General features: G+C 37.5%; 1 protein-coding gene across 1 annotated transcript in view; it reads left to right on the top strand.

Annotated features, from left to right (window-relative positions):
* Nucleotides 1-15,499, top strand: part of Ccdc150 (coiled-coil domain containing 150) — a 77,064-nt gene that overhangs the window by 42,328 nt on the left and 19,237 nt on the right. Inside the window, 7 exon segments of the mRNA XM_042688381.1 lie at nt 10-93; nt 4,438-4,545; nt 6,104-6,131; nt 6,134-6,159; nt 9,838-9,970; nt 12,753-12,918; nt 15,156-15,249. Of these exon segments, the coding sequence (XP_042544315.1) occupies nt 10-93; nt 4,438-4,545; nt 6,104-6,131; nt 6,134-6,159; nt 9,838-9,970; nt 12,753-12,918; nt 15,156-15,249 (639 nt within the window).

Below are 15,499 nucleotides of genomic sequence, written 5' to 3'. Positions count from 1 at the left end.
CTTTATCAGCTTGCCCAGCGGAAAGTAGAAAAGATCTTGGGAACAATTACTGAGAGTAAAAATAAACTGGCCTATGAAAAAGGAAAACTCCAGGTATGAGATTTATCTCCATAATTTTATTGTGTCTCATTTGAAAGTATTAGTTATTAATTAAATATTGTTAGATTTTAAAAGGACCTAGTTCTGTCATTACTAATTTATAGCTTATCATTCCCCTAATATCCAAGTGGCACACCAATAATACAATGCTGAACCCTAAATCTGTGACTCTGTTACTCTTTGTTTTGTTTTGTAAGTCGTGCGGCTTGAACTCTGGGTCTTGGTGCTGTCCCTCAGCAATTCATCTCAAGGCTAGTGCTCTACCACTTGAACCACAACGCCACTTCCAGTTTTCTGATGGTTTATTGGAGATAAGGGTTTCACGGGCTTTCCTGCCCAGGCTGGCTCTGAACTGTGATCCTCATATCTCAACCTCCTGAATAGCTAGGATTACAGGCACGAGCCACTGGTGCCTGGCATCTGTTACTTTTTGAAGCTTTGTGATAATGATTTTAAGCATGACCAGTCCATGAATGTAGTGCTGCTATGCACTTTTTTTAAATGATTTTTATAGCACATAGATAAAAATAAGTAACTGAAAATTATCTTTGCAGACAATAGTATGTGGGAGAATGTGATGACACTGTTCTTTTGCTATCTGTTTGTCCTGTGGTATGCACAGAGTAGAAAACCTGCACTGACATGACTTTGCCTACTTACACACCCAACACTAGGAGGTGTTATGTTTTCCAATTACTTTGAAATGCATCCTAGAAAATATTAGGTTGATGAATCTGTATGAGAATGATAAGTGGATATGTACCACTCAAGTTAAAAAAAAGTCAGAGACAGAATTTAGAATTTAGGCATTTGAATGTCCATAATAAGAAGATTCTTTTTTCTGTTTAAAATTTCACATAAAATACAAAGAGAAAAATCCCTATGACTAGAAGCAAATAGGTTAGAATCCTAGAAGTTAATAGACCTGATTCATCTGGTCATGGTGGCAATGTCTATAATTCCAGCACTTGGGATGCTGAGGCAGGAGAATCTTGAGTGCAAGGCCATACTAGCTATTTAGGGAATCTCTGAATAAGAAGAAAAAAATCTTCTTAGACTTGGTGACTCTGGAGCTGATTTGATAAGTAAGCTCACTAGAGGCTTGCAAACAGGTCAGTATTAACCTCTCCTGATCTGCTCAAGAGATAGACCTTAGAATTGGATAGCATAGAAAACCAAAAACAGCAAGTAACTTGAAAGGTAGGTGATTTAAGCCATGCTTGTGGAATAGCCTGTTACTAACTAATAAAAGATAAAGCTATTGGTCTACTACTCATCTACTTTTTAATCTTCCCTATAAGCAATAGTGCATTTAGGTATAATTATCTATGTATAACATTGAATATGGACACATTGCTGCATGCATGTACGTGTTCTGTGTGTGAAAGAATATGAAGATATGATCTTGACCTAAATAACTGCTATTCTCAAGACTGTCTGATAAGCTAGTTATAGAAACTGCTCGGAGATATGAGATAGATAGCATTTAGTATCTCTAGTACCTACCAGGCCTCTGAAAATCAGTAATATTTGCTTCTGACTTGTCCTTCTGTGTTCTTGCCCATTTTGCATATCCAGAGGTAGAATTTCTTAGGGTGGAGTGGGAAACAGTACTAAGGTTTGAACTCAAGCTTGCTAGGCAGGCACTCTACCCATTGAGACACTCTACAAACCCCCTTTTGTGTAGGAGTTTTGTGTAGGAGGTTTCAAGGTAGGGTCTTGGTTTATTGCCTAGGATGTCCTGAACTACAGTCTTCCTATTTGTGCTGCTTCTCATTGCTAGGATGGAAAATGAATACTACCATGCCCAGCCATTGGTCAAGATGGAGTTTCATGAACTGTTTCTTTTTGCCCAGGCTAGACTTGAGCCCAATATCCCAATGGCTGCCCCCCAGGTATCTAGGATTTCCAGGCTTGAGCCACCATACCTTGCTGATTTGGAATATCTACCAAATGAGAATCTCAATAGAAAAATCAACTTGCTTTATGAATAATCACATGCCATTTGATGAGTTCCACTTCTTTTTACTGTGTACTTAGAGGCTGGACGAATACAGCAGATTATCTGAGGATATAGTTTGGAATTAGGACTTTGCTTTACTTGAAAAGATACCAACCTGCTTTTTAGATTCAAATGCAGTCCATTTTCCCATGGGTTTTATGGGTTAGCAGCAGTTGTTTAAGTTAGAATGTGAGTAATTGTTGAATTAATGCTTCCCTTCATGAAACATCATTTTAATTCTGATCTTTATTGAAAACCATGATTAATTTTTACTGCTGCTTTGGGAAGAAGCAGCATGTATTTTATATTGTATGTTGTACATTATAGAAAAGAAGTAACAGAAACTGACAAAAGGAAAAAGGACCCTGCTGATTGAACCTAGATTTCCTGAGACACAATGAGCTTTCATGCAGCCTTTCAAATAAATTCACCATTTGTAATCAAATTTTAACAGTTTCTGAAAATGCCCAGTAGTTATGGCCAAAAATGTGCTTGCCTGTCACAGTTAGGCTACAAGAAAAAACATTGAGAGAAGAAACAAATGAGCATTTATCAATTTAAAAATTTGAATTGAGGGCTAGCCTGTGATAGAGTAGCTGCCTATCAAGAGACCCTCAGTTCAAACCACAGCATTTTTAAAAATTTTATTTTCTTATAAGGATGCTGTACAGTTACATCAGTAAGGTAATGAGTACATTTCTTTTTTTTTCTTTTCTTTTTTTTGGTCGTGGGGCTTGAACTCTGGGTGTGGGGCGCTGTCTCTCAGCTCTTCAGTTCAAGGCTAACACTCTACCCCTTGAGCCACAGCACTACTTCTGGTTTTCTGAGTGGTTTATTGAAGAGTCTCACAGACTTTCCTGACTGGGCTGGCTTTGAACCATGATCCTCAGATCTCAGCCTCCTGAATAGCTAGGATTAGAGGCATGAGCCACCAGTGCCTGGCTTATGAGTACCTTTCTTGGGGAACATTGTTACCCCCTCCTTTGTTTTTCTCCTACTATCCCTTCTCTCTCCTACTCCTCCCCCCTCCCCAAAGTTGTAAAGTTCATTTCCAACATAGTGTCTTGTATCATTGATACTATGGGTCATCCTGTGTCCTTGTTTCAGCATTTTGTTTGTCCCTTTCCCTTCCCCAAAGGTACCAAAATCAAATACAGTGACAACAGGGATATTCCATAGGAGGAAGACCAGTATTTTTTAAAAAATAAAAACACTTGCTTTTTGAGTGAAAGTTTTCCTGTTTTAGGGATAGGGCTCAGTGATATTGCTTGTTTTCTACAGATAAGAAGAAAACATAGAAATTCAGATTTGTGAGTATAAATGATTTTGTCTGTCACACACAATAATTTTCTTTAAAGAAAAAAATATTATAGCCATTAGTTTTAAAATAAAACACAGCAAACATAGATTCTGCTTATTCAACTTTTCTAATTGTTAGTAAAACACAAGAATGTCTTCAACATTAATAATTCTAATTGTATTTTTTAAAGTTTTTTGTAACAACAGGTAGCATTTGAAATTGAAATGCATCAACCATTAAATCTCACTTATATTGATTAATCATGTCCATTAGGTTTTTTCATAACCAACAGAAACCAAATAGTGGGTTAGGTGTGGCTCAGGTGGTAGAGCCTCTGCCTGACAGTGTCCTGACAAGTGCAAGGCCATGAGTTCATGAGTTCAACCTCTAACAGTGCATGGAGAGAGACAGGAGACTGGACCTGGTAGAGTATGTCTGTAATCTAAGCTGCTCAGGACATTGCTTCAATCTAGGACATAGCAAGATCTCATCTCAATAAATGAACTGAATATAGTAGCAAACACCTGCCATTCCTTCTACTCAGAAATCATAAATGAGGATTAGTGTCCAGGCCAGCCCAAGAAACAAGTGGTAGAACACCTGCTTAATGAATGTAGAACCCTGAATTCAAATTCCAGTACCACCAAAAAAAGCATCACCACTAAGTTAGTTGTAATAGTTCGTGACTGTTATATCAGCTACTAGGAGGAAGCAAGAGAATGTCTGTTCAGAAACAAAACCACAGAAGTGCTAGGAGTGTAACTCAACTGGTAAAGCACGTGGTGCAAGGTCCTAGATTCCAGCCTGAGTACCAAAATAAGTAAATAAATACGTTCATACATACATACATACATACATAGCTCTAGCCAATTTTTTAGCTGTGATTTGAGTTCTTTGCAAAGTTAGAAAAACAGGATTGGGGTTTTTTTTTGCAAGTTTTTCCAAGTGTTTTCAGTATATTTTTTCAAAATTCATGACATCTCCTTCTACACTTTGGCATATATGAGGCTTATTTTATTTTCTGTTTTCCCTATAGGTAAAAGTTAAACAGCTAGAAGAGCAACTACATTGTTTTACTGAAACCAGTTTACAGAATGACCATCTTCGCATGTTGAATAAGGCTCTAGAGACCAAATATGCTCAGGTGTGATTAATGTTTACAAAAGCATATTGCCATAAGATTGCTGTTCTACTGTTTTAGTTTTTAAGAATTGCACAATGCCTTTCTTCCTGCCTTAACCATATAATCCTGGAGAGATGAGCATCATTCATCATAGTTTTAAAATACTTACCATGTACAAAGTTCTGCTAAGCTGTAAAGGAATTAATAAAGATGCCTGAAGCAGACATTCAACTAAATATTTAGGAATAGTCACAAATTTTACTATAGAATAGAAAGATACGCCTTTCAAAAATAGGTTGCTTCAATAAACACTTATAGGGAACATTGTTAAGATTAAAAGCACACAGTGCTTTAGTTTTTTTTTTTAATTTCCTTTCTAATTGGTCAGTTTTGATGACTGACTTCTGGAATTCAAACTCTTTTGTACAACTATACCCATATACTTTCTATGTTTTCTGTTTTTGTTTTTTTGTTTTTTGTTTGTCAGTTGTGGGGCGTGAACTCTGGGCCTGGCACTGTTCCTGAGTCTTCAGCTCAAGGCAAGCACTCTACCACTTGAGCCACAGTGCCACTTCTGGTTTTCTGGAGGTTAATTGGAGATCAGAGTCTCATGGACTTTCCTTGCCTGGGCTGGCTTTGAACTCTAATTCTCAAATCTCAGCCTCTTGAGTAGCTAGGATTACAGGTGTGAGCCACTGGTACCAGCTTCTATGTTTCTTATAGTGATGTAATTTCTATATCAGATTTAGTTATAACTTAAAGTGTATAATCTCAATTCACAGTCTTCATTTAAATAAGACAAGTTTATCTAATCTTCTTGTTATTTCTACTGTTGGGGGGTGGGGTAGTCCTAGGGCTTAAGCTCAGGACTGGGGCAGTATCCCTGAAATTTTTGGTCATGGCTAGAAATGGAGCCACAGCTCCATTTCTGGCTTTTTGGTGGTTAATTGGAGATGAGTATCTAGTAGATTTTCCTCCCAGGGTGGCATTGAATCATAATCCTCAGATCTCAGCCTCCTGAATTAGCTAGGATTACAAATGTGAATACCATCACTTGGCCATTATTTCTAGGAAAAGAACATCTATCTTCATAATAAAAGAATTTAAATATACATATATATATAAAGAAGACTACATACAGAAAAAAATTTCCATTGACATGGAAAACCATATTTGAAACTGTATAATGTCTAGAAATCAATATATAAGAATAAAATTAAAATCATTTAATATAAAAATATAAATTTGGCCTGGGAAGGTGGCTCAGTGGTAGAGTGCTTGCCCATGAGGCCCACGCATGCATGAGCACCACATAAGCAGAAAAAGCCAGAAGTGATGCTATGGCTCCAGTGGTGGAGTGCTAGCCTTGAGCTGTAGAGCTAAGGCACAGTGCCCAGACCCAGAGTTCAGGCCCCACGACTAAGAAAAAAAAAAAAAAATATATATATATATACAAATTTTTGTTCAAAAATTTTTTTAAGAACCACACAGTGCTTTCAGAGCAGAAGTGGTTCTGAGTTTGAGTTTTAAAAGCTTCGGTAGATATAAGGAATAAGTGTCCTTATTTTCCAAATTAGAGGCTGACTCAGAACTCAGTGCCAACAAGGTAGACAGACAGATGCTCTCCTGAAAGAGGTATTAGTTGTGAAGTGCTTACTTGTCAGCTTGGTGGCTGTTGGAACTGAAACTTTCATAGTCACATACCATTTCAACAAACAGAGGGGACAAAAGTTAAGCAAGCAAAATATATGAGACACTCAGTGAAGGGCTTAACCCAGAAATGTCTTACTGAAAGAAAATTATTCATTTCAGTGATTCCAGATTTTCTGTCTAGGTAATTTGGATTCATGTAAAAATCTGTAGCACAGGCATGTGCAATACCTGTATCTATGACCTTGGTGTGTATGTACCCTAGTAACCGAGGTACAAGAGTATTGTCTTCAAGTGGAATACTCGGAGAGTTCTGAGCAACTGCCTCCGTGGATGAGTGCTGAGGTCACAAAGTTGTAAAGGACACAGCAGCGATGTTCTCCCACAGGAAACCTGCTGTAAGGCCTGTATCTTTTCTAGGTCGTACTTAACAGTTGACCTCTTTGTTCTGAAAACAAAAAAAACACACTTTCAAAAATATATACATATAACTTTATTTATTTATTTGTGGCTTCTTACAGAGCATTCTGAGATTTCTCCTATTAAGTTAGGTATTCCTTGAAAATTAACTGTAGGGTTAGTTGATCTTATTATTTGAATTGGTGATGCCTCCAAGAAAAAGGAGATCTCCAGAGAGGCCTGCATCTTCAAAGTCCCTTGAAAGCACTAGGTCTTACCTAAGTAATGTGAAGGAAAGAGCTCCAGCAGTTGGTTTACCCAGTGTTGTTGCAAACACCACACGCCGTGTTACTTTTGCACCTAACCTGCCTACTATGAAAATCGCTCAGGAGATTGGAGACTCTAGGATCTCTCTAAAGACTCTCTTGAATGCCATTAAAACCATGGAGGGGAGACTAGAAGGCAAAATAGACATTCTTGCCTCAAGACCCTTAGTAACTGATGAGACATCAAATTTTCTTATACCCAATTCGGTAAGTAAAAACACAAATGATACCTTTTTCCTAACTTAAGAGTGAAGCATGTAATGCTCAAAGAGGCAAATATCAATGAAATTTGCTACTTCATAAATAAGAAAAATTAATGATATACATTAACACCATTGTTATGACTATAACATAATTTTCTAACAGAAAATTTGGCTTACTAGTAAGTGAACTTTTTAAATCTTACTTTAGTTTTATAAAAATTCAAAAACATCTAATCTTTACAATTGGACTGAAATACTTGGGTAAAGTTTGATTTTAAAATAGAAATAGGATAATTCAAGTCATCCCAAAAAATTGAACTGGAAAACATTTTTAAGAACAAATAAATTAGAACATTTTTGCTTGGTATTTCAAAATAAAATATAGCTTGTCTTCTGAACTGGACTGCTACTTAGATACTCTCTGCTAACATTTTTTTTTCTTGCAAAAATTTTAAAAAATTGTGTGTGTCCCTGTATACTTTTCTAGAACAAAATTCAGGAGATTTTTCAAAACCTGTAAGTTGACTTAATTTGCCCTCTTGGATTCTTACAGAAAAAGTTGAAGTTTTTGTTGATTTGTTCTGGATAGTTCTTGGGTTTGAATTCAGGACCACATGCTTGCAAGGCATTCTACCACTTGAGCCACCACTCCAGCCTCTTTTTGCATTATTTTCCAAGTAGGGTCTACCTTTATACCTGGACCAGCCTAGCTATGATCCTCCTACTTGTGTTTCCCTATGTCTCTGGAGATGACAGATATAGAACTCTATATTGGTTTCCCTCAAGTAAGCTGGGGTAACAGGCATGTGCCTTGTGCCCAGCCTTTGATTGAGGTAGAATCTCACAAACTTCTTATTTTGCCGAGGCTGGCCTAGATCCCATAATTTCCACCTCCCACAGAGCTGAGATTACATGCTTGAAGTATTTTAAATATTGCAAGTGAAAGAAATATAAATACACTGAAAAAGATATGAGGAAAAGACATACTTTGTGCCTGTTGGCTGTTGTAAAATGATACAACTTCCTATTGAGAACTATTTGTTAAGACTTGTCAAAAGTTTTACCCCATGATTTTATTTCTAGGATTTTTAACGTGAAGCTATAACAAATTGCAAATATGTCTACATTGATACTTTCTGAAGTATTGCTTAATTGCAAAAGATTGTCAGTAAGAGACTTCCAGAAGACTCTCAGAAAGAGACTGGTGAAATAAATCACAATTACAATAGAAATTTAAGAGATGTGTATTATTAGGCTTAAGCAATCAAAGTTCAGAAAGTTTATGATATACATTGTGTATATATATACATGTATATAGTATTTTACTATTTGTGTACAAACAAAAGGTAGATAAAGAGTATATATGAATTTACTTTTATATGTATAGGACATCTCTAAAATAAGTCATAATAAACTTGCAACATTCATTTTAATAGTACTAGAGCTTTGAACTCATTGCCTTGGACTTGCTAGGCAGACACTGTACCACTGAAGCCTCACTGCCAGCCCTTTCTGCTTTATTTTTTCCAAATATGTCCAGGCTGGCCTGGGCTGAAATCCTCCTGATTGTGCTTCCTGCATAGCTAGGATGACAGGTGCAGGCAACTATGCCAAGGTTTTTTTTTTATTGGTTGAGATGGAGATTTCATCAAGTTTTTGCCTAATCTTCCCACAATAGCTGAAATGAAGCAGATGAGATTGCAGGTGTAAGAAAAAGTGCTTTTGAGGAAGGAACTGAATGGGTAGAAGAAACTTTGGGAATACTAGTAATGTTCTCTATCTTTACAGTGGTTTCAAGGACTTGACATATATATATAGAGAGAGAGAGAGAGAGCGCGCGCTCATCCCACTTTATGAATTTGTAGTTTATTGTGTGTCAGTTATATATCTGTAAAACTGTTTAGAGAAAGGATAATATGAGTATTTTATCTTTTAAATTTTGTCCTTAAAACATTTAACATTTTGACAGGACAGAACTAGAGATAGAGAACAGATTAGTGATTGCTGGGGGTGGATGAGCTTTGGAGGGCAGTAGATCAGAGGTAACAAAGGGAAATAGGCAGTGAGGGAACCCTTCTACATCTTGACACAGTGCAGGTCATAGGAACGTGGGGTCTCTGTGTGCACATATGCCACACACACATGGGTGGTGGAAGATTTGAAAAACAGTGAAGTCTGAATAAATTCTGTAATCTAAGTAAATAAATCACATGCCAAATTCAATTTCCAGGTTTTGACATTGTACAACAGGAGATTCTGTGAGCCTACAATTATTTTGAGATAAAAGTTTATAAAATGAATAGTATTTTATGTAGTGTGATTGTCTCAAATGATTGTGTGCATCTACTAAAGTGCTTTAAGGGTATAAAGTATAATATTTCTATAGAATTTATTCTGCTATAGTACTGTTTTATAAATAACAATTGATTTTAACTCATCTTGGCTTTTATTCCATCAATTTATTCATTCAAAAGGAAGCAAGCTAGTTCCATAATAATGTTTCTCCGCTCATATGACATGTCAACCTTACTGTCTTATGATATACCTGTTTTTATGGAGATTGACTGACATATTAGATTTTCACATTTTTTTTATTGACAGGTATTTTTTATTACTTGGTAATCCACTGAGAGTAGTGTATAAATATTTAATTAATCAAGTATAGTTTTTAAATTGCTGTCCCCAATTTATTGTGTTTTGGGAAGTAATGTGTTGTTTCTTTTTCTGCACTTAAGGTGAAATTACTTCTTGAAAAAACCGACCAGGATCTGTCACAAGCAGTGAACAGTCGTGATGCGGCCTTGAAGGAAAGTCAGAAGTTGAAAGAGGAACTGGATATGTTGGAGGACAGGGAAAGCAAAAAGGCAGGTCACCCTCCTTTTTGAAGGCAGCCACAGCCATATTCCTTAACTTCTTGTTTCTAGTAGAAAAAAGGAGTAAGGGCTATTCAGAGGATTTCTTCTCTAGAATGATTTTAAAATACTTCCCCTAAAGATCACATTATATAACTCTCAATGTTTGTATTTGTTTTTTTTTCTTTTGATGCTTTAAGTAGACCAAAAGAAAACAACTTACACTATTTTTTATATTTGAAAATTATATATAAAAAGTAAAACCCATGGGCTGGAAAGGTGGCTCAGTGGTAGAGTGCTTGCCTTGCATGTATAAGGCCCTGGGTTCCATTCCTCAGCACCACATAAGCAGAAAAAGCCAGAACTGGACTGTTGCTCAATTGGTAGAGCACTAGCCTTGAGCCGAAGAGCTGAAGGACAGCGCGCAGGCCCAGAGTTCAGGCCCCACGACTGACAAAAAAAAAAAAGCAAAACTCACATGTCCCTGGTAATACTACCCTTCAGAATTCTTTTGGGTTATTTTTGCTTGGTTATTTGGTTGACTGGTTGGCTGATTTGGTTTTCTCTTGGCTTTTATGACAGAGTCTAGTTTTGAAATTCAGGCTATCTTCTAAGTTATTTTACTTCATTCCCCAACACAACTCCAAGATGGAATTGTAGGCATATGCCACCATGCTTGTCTTTTGCATGGTTGTGTTTTATTAGTTATGGTATAACAGTATCATAATGATTTCTCCTTCACACTTCTTTTGTTGTTGCTGTCTTATTTGAATTTTTTAATTTATTTGATCCCGAATTGTCAAAGCAACAATATTCTGAAGTATACAAAATTGAGTTAAGGATAGATTATGCAGAACAATCTGGAAAAGGAATTAAAAGAGTTTATATAGATAAATATTTTAGTTTGATTTAAAAAAAACAGAGCCTAAGATTTTGGTATCAAAAGATTATTTTAAAAGGTGACTCCACTTCTTTGATGTGTACTCAGTGAGAATATAAGTCATATCCCAAACTTTTTAAATGCATTTATATTTTCAATTGATACATTGTGATTTTGCATATTTACTGGGTACTGTATGACAGTTCAGTATATTTATACAGTCAGTAATGATCAGATATCTATCCCCTCTAGCATTTATCTTTCTTTGTGTTGGAAACATTTGAAAGTGTACTACCTGCACATAGAACAGAACAGGGTGCTCCTACTCACCAGGAGCCTGTCCTTACAACCATCTCATATCCATCCGTTCCCCTCTTCCCAGGCTTTGGCAGCCACTATTCTCTACTTCCATGAAATCAACTCTTTAGCTTCCACATAGAAGTGAGAACATGTAATACTTGTCTTGTACTGAAGTTTGAACTCAAGACTTTATATTTGCTAAGAAAACCCTGTACTACTTGAGCCATACATGCAGCCCTTTTTTGCCTTAGCGTTTTTCAGATGCACTCTTCTGCTTTTTGCTTAGGTCAACCTTGGACTCCAATCTTCCTACCTATACCTCCCATGTAGCTTAGGTTACAGGTGTGGATCACCATGCTTGGCTTGCTTGTTGAGGTGTGAGCCTTTTGCCCAGGCTGGCCTCAAACCATGATCCTTCCCATCTCTAACTCCTGAGTAGCTGGAATTATAGGCATGTACTAACACACTTAGCCCAATATTTGAACATTTGTCTTTGTATGCTTGACTTAGTTTATATTTTAGTTAACATAATATACTATTACATACATATTGCTACAAATGGCAGAATTTAGTTTTTGTTGATTTTTTTTTTTTTAATCAGTCCTGGGGCTTAAACTCAGGGCTTGGGCACTTTCCCTGACCTTCTTTTGCTCAAGACTAGCACTCTCCACTAGAGCCACAGTGCCACTTTAGGCTTTTTCTGTTTATGTAGTACTGAGGAATTGAACCTAGGGCTTCATGCATGCAAGGCAAGCACTAAGCCACACTGCCAGCCTGAATTCCATTATTTTTATGGATGAGTAATGTCTATTTTTTGTTGTTGTTGTTGGTCATGGGGCTTGAACTCTGGGCTTGGGCACTGCCCCTCAGCTCTTTGGCTCAAGTCCAGTGATCTACCACTTGAGCTACAGTGCCACTTCCGGTTTTCTAGAGGTTTATTAGAGATAGGAGTCTCACGGTCTTTCCTAACCAGGCTGGCTTTGAACCGCGATCCTCAGATCTCAGCCTCCTGAGCAGCTAGGATTACAGGTGTAAGCCACTGGCGCCTAGCTAGAGTAATGTCTATTCTTTATAAACCATATTTTCCCCTATCAGTTCATTCATCTATATCTCAAACTTTTTGAGAGTAAATGTTAACTTTTGCTCCTTTGAAGAGTGCATGAGTTGCAACCTTCTTCAGAAGCTCCCATGTTCTCCTTGTCTAATTTTTTAATCTTTGGATAATTTCAGATGAGTTCTCTTCTGACCCCATCAGGAAGCCAGCAGAGCACATCAGCCTGGAGCCTAAGAACTGTTGGCCCCAGTGCTTCCAGTGTGTGTGTTTTGTGTGTGTGTGTGTGTGTGTTTTGTGTGTGTGTGTGTGTGTGTGTGTGTGTGTGTTTTATGTGTGTGTGTGTGTGTGTGTGTGTGGTGACAAAGTTGGGAAGCTGCCACGTTTTCCACAGGATCTAGGGCCTGCTTTTCTTTTTCTCCAAGTCACAGTAATTTAAGAAAAACTGTAACTATTCCTCTTTCTACCTCAACTGCTTTCCAAACTCTTTCCCAGGAGTAAGGGAACCCCAAAGAGTAGCAAGAAAGCATCAGAGAACTTGGACTTGTTTCACTGTGTTTCAGGTAGGAAACTTTCAGCGGCAGTTGGCAGAGGCTAAAGAAGATAATTGCAAAGTCACCATCATGCTGGAAAACGTTCTGGCTTCTCACAGCAAGATGCAAGGAGCTCTGGAGAAAGTCCAGATAGAGCTGGGGCGGCGGGATTCCGAGATCGCAGGCCTCAAGAAGGAAAGGTACCTGTGACTGTTTTTCTAAGGATGAAATAGAGTCACTTTTATGTCACTTCCCTTATGGAAAAACTACTAAAATGGTGGTTAGAGAACTAGCATCTTAGAGGAAACTGTGGTCACAAATGGTTTGTAAAAATTCAAGATTTCCTTTTTTTTGTAGTTGTATGAAAAAGAATATTCCTGAGCTGAGAATGTGGCTTAGTGGTAGAACGTTTATCTAGCATGCATGACACACTGGGTTCGATTCCTCTGTATCACATCAATAAAATAGTTTAAAAAAAAAAAACAAACTGAGAAATGGGAAAGTCCCACTTAAAAAAAAGAATATACCTTCAAGTTTATGTGAGAGATCCTGGATTTGATTTCTAGCACCAACCAGGACTGTCCAGGAGCAAGGAGGAAGAGGAGACCAGGCATGGTGGCATATACCTGTAATCCCCAGCTATAGGAGACAGAAGGAGTTCATTGAAGACCAGCCTGGGCAAAGTTACCAAGACCCTATCTCAAAAACAAGCCAGGCATAGTGGCCTATGACTGTCATTCCAGCTCCTTAGGAGGTTAAGATTAGAGGATTACAGTCCAAGATTTAAATGCCAGAGAAATGCAGAGACCCTACCTGAAAAATCCTAAGCATAGTGGCTCACACTTGTAGCCCTCCCTAGTAAGGAGTGGGAGATCAGGAAGTCCTGAGATGCTATGAAAATGTTCACAAAAAGGACACAAGACCTCACCTCAACCAATAAAAAGCCAGATGTGGCATCAGTGTTTTCACAGCTGCATAGGAAGCCTAAGTAGGAAATTGAGGTCTGGACCAACCTAGGCATATACCTATGAGAACCTATTACACAAATAACCAGAGCAAAAAGGGACCAAGGAGCCAGGCGCTGGTGGCTCACACCTGCAATCCTAGCTACTCAGGAGGCTGAGATATGAGGATCACGGTTCAAAGCCAGCCTAGGTAGGAAAGTCCATGAGACTCTTATATTAACCACCAGAAAACCGGAAGTGGCACTGTGGCTCAAGTGGTAGAGCACTTGCCTTGAGCTAAAGAGCTGAGGGATAGTGCCTAGGCCCAGATTTCAAGCCTCATTACCAAGAAAAGATAGAAAAAGAAAAGAAACAAAGAAAAGAACAGAAAAGAAAAGGGACCAAGGGTGTAGCTTAATTGGTAGACTGCTTGCCTAGCAAGCAAAAGGCCTTGAATATGAATCCCTAGTACTACCTAAATAAACATAAACAGAAAGCGGGGTTGCTTGAGTAGGAGAGCAATTGGTAGGAAGCATAAGACTTGAGTTCAGTCCCCAGTATTACACAAACATGCCTATAGTTTGAGTTAATTTTGTTTGTTTGTTTGTTTGTTTTTGGGTGCTGGTCCTCATGGCCTGAATGCTGTTCCTGAGTTCTTTTTGCTCAAGGCTAATACTCTACTACTTGAGCCACAGCTCCACTTCACCAACTTTTATAGTAATTTATTGGAGATAAGAGTCTCATGGACTTCTTGACTGGGCTGACTTCAAACCACGATCCTCAGAACTCAGCCTCCTGAATAACTAGGATTACAGACGTGAACCATCAACCCTCAGCTTGAGTTGATTATTAATCTATTACTATTCTGTTCAAGATATATAATTATTTTAGGCTAGTCTTTCTGAGAACTATTTCTTGCCATGTTTTATAAATAAATTCCTTTGAATACTTCAAAAATTTCATGAATTTCCCTTTTAGCTTAAAAACATGATATGAGTCAATAGAGCCTCTAAAATATATTATGTGTATTAGTAGTGTAAATACTCTGTTAAAATAAGTAAATCCTGTTTTCTTCATTGTACTTATCTTTATGTTTACATATTTGGGATTTTAAAAGTGTTAAGGGATAGTAATAAATATTGTTTACTTGTCAATGTAAATTTCTAAGTAGCAACAGCAAGCTAGTCCTTACAGAAGTGATTTTTCTTGACATTGCTATGTATAGTGTGATACTGCCAATCTACAATTTATTAGAAACATGTACTGATAGCCTAATGTATTAAGCCAAATTGAATCATAGATGGAACAGTTATTTCCTCAGAATTTAAGTTTCTTCACCTGAAGATGATGCTGTAGTTGTCATCTACCAACTCTCAGATATTTTGAGCATTTGTGGCTACTGTAGAAAATGCTTATTGACTTCCTGGAAGAGTGTCCTGACATTCCTAGATGCTTCTCTTACATAGTCATTCTTCTTGTGGTTTCTATTCCAGAGCTCTAAATCAACACAGGGTTCAGAAGCTGGAGGCTGAAGTGGACCAGTGGCAGGCCAGGATGCTTGTTGTGGAAGCTGAATACAGCAGTGAGGTAGAAGCCAGGTGTTTATTGATCATAACATTGATTGGTTGCAATTTTTTTAGGGCATTATTATTTTAGAAAACTAAATTTGAACAATCATGTGAATTTCTTTTCCATTTAAGTCTGAATTCAAACTGTGACATTTCTAAATAAAAAATGGACTTACAGTGAATCATTATCAAACCAGGACCATAATTATAGATAATTCTCCTTGTTTTATGTGGCCCACGTTCTTTTCATTTATTAATGAATAAATATT

Source organism: Dipodomys spectabilis, unplaced genomic scaffold (assembly GCF_019054845.1).
Source record: "Dipodomys spectabilis isolate Male_0828 unplaced genomic scaffold, ASM1905484v1 ptg000115l, whole genome shotgun sequence".
In the NCBI taxonomy this organism is placed as follows: Eukaryota; Metazoa; Chordata; class Mammalia; order Rodentia; family Heteromyidae; genus Dipodomys; species Dipodomys spectabilis.
The sequence above is the reverse complement of the archived record's forward strand: the minus strand, read 5'-3'. Positions and strand labels throughout refer to the sequence as shown.